At 39.7% G+C, this 1,275-nt stretch overlaps 1 protein-coding gene across 1 annotated transcript in view; it reads left to right on the top strand.

Moving 5' to 3' along the window:
* The window catches only part of BRAP (BRCA1 associated protein), a 27,604-nt gene that overhangs the window by 13,702 nt on the left and 12,627 nt on the right, over window positions 1-1,275 (top strand). The window contains exon 7 of the mRNA XM_006768918.2: window positions 933-1,071. Within this exon, the coding sequence (XP_006768981.2) occupies window positions 933-1,071 (139 nt within the window). The remainder of the gene's footprint in view (window positions 1-932; window positions 1,072-1,275) is intronic.

Raw genomic sequence — 1,275 nt, 5'->3', positions numbered from 1 at the left:
GTTATTAATAATTACATATAACAGGATATTGTAAAAAGTAAGTTATGAAATTTTTATTAAAACGTTTCATACATACCATTATATTGGCTGGGCTGCAAAAATATTAGTTGTGGGCCACAAGTTTGACATGCTTGATTTAGAGTAGAGCCTTAGAGACTCAAGGTAAGGAGTCTGGAGTTTAAGTGTACTGAGAAGGAAAGGGAGTTTCAGTTACTGTATTTGAAAAGTTCAAACACAGCGCCGACTATGACCTTGGACTGCTCTACGTGCTTTACAGCTATGCACTCAATCATTTAACAAGCCTATGAGATCGATGCCATTACCATCCCTATTTTACAGATAAGGGAACGGAGGCCCACAGAGATTTCATGACATCATCCCAGATGCTTGGATATAGCAGAGCCAGGACAAACTGATGGATTTATTTATTTATTTTATTTTTTTAATATATTTTATTGACTTTTTACAGAGAGGAAGGGCAAGGGATAGAGAGTTAGAAACATCAATGAGAGAGAAATATCAATCAGCGGCCTTCTGCACACTCCCTACTAGGGAAGTGCCCCCAACCAAGGTACATGCCCTTGACCAGAATCGAACCTGGGACCCTTCAGTCCGCAGGCTGACACTCTATCCACTGAGCCAAAGCGGTTAGGGCTGATGGATTTATTTTTAAAGTTCACTCTGGTTGCAGTGTGGAGGACAAAATGTAGATGGGCAGGAATAGTCCAGGCCAGCGATCATGGGGGCTTAGACTCAGGGATGACAGTGGAAGAAGTTAGAATGGCTGGTGTCTTACTCTGTTCAGATTGCTGTAACAAAGTACCAGTATTTTTGCTTCTACAAAATGAAGCTTCTAACTGCATGTATTTTTATATACATGTATTTTCTGTCATGTATTTTTATATAATTAAAATCTATCTTTTTCTTGGCAGAACCTTTGGATTTGCTTAATATGTGGGCACATAGGATGTGGACGATATGTAAGTCGACATGCTTATAAGCACTTTGAGGAAACGCAGCACACGTATGCCATGCAGCTCACCAACCATAGAGTCTGGGACTATGCTGGAGGTGAACACCACTCATTCTCGAATTTGGGTTCATTCTGTATGAAAACTTCTCTGTCAGAATCTCTCACAGCTTGAAACCTTTCTGACAGCTGTGGCTAACTCAAGCCCTATACGACATTATTTCCTATGTCTGGTCTGAGTTGCACCTTATAAAGAAATTAATATTTTCACCTTAATATTTCCATTCTTGCCTTTCACTCTTTTT

Source organism: Myotis davidii, unplaced genomic scaffold (genome assembly GCF_000327345.1).
Source record: "Myotis davidii unplaced genomic scaffold, ASM32734v1 scaffold223, whole genome shotgun sequence".
Taxonomy (NCBI): domain Eukaryota; kingdom Metazoa; phylum Chordata; class Mammalia; order Chiroptera; family Vespertilionidae; genus Myotis; species Myotis davidii.
Note: the sequence above shows the minus strand (reverse complement) of the source record. Positions and strands in the feature narration are given on the sequence as shown.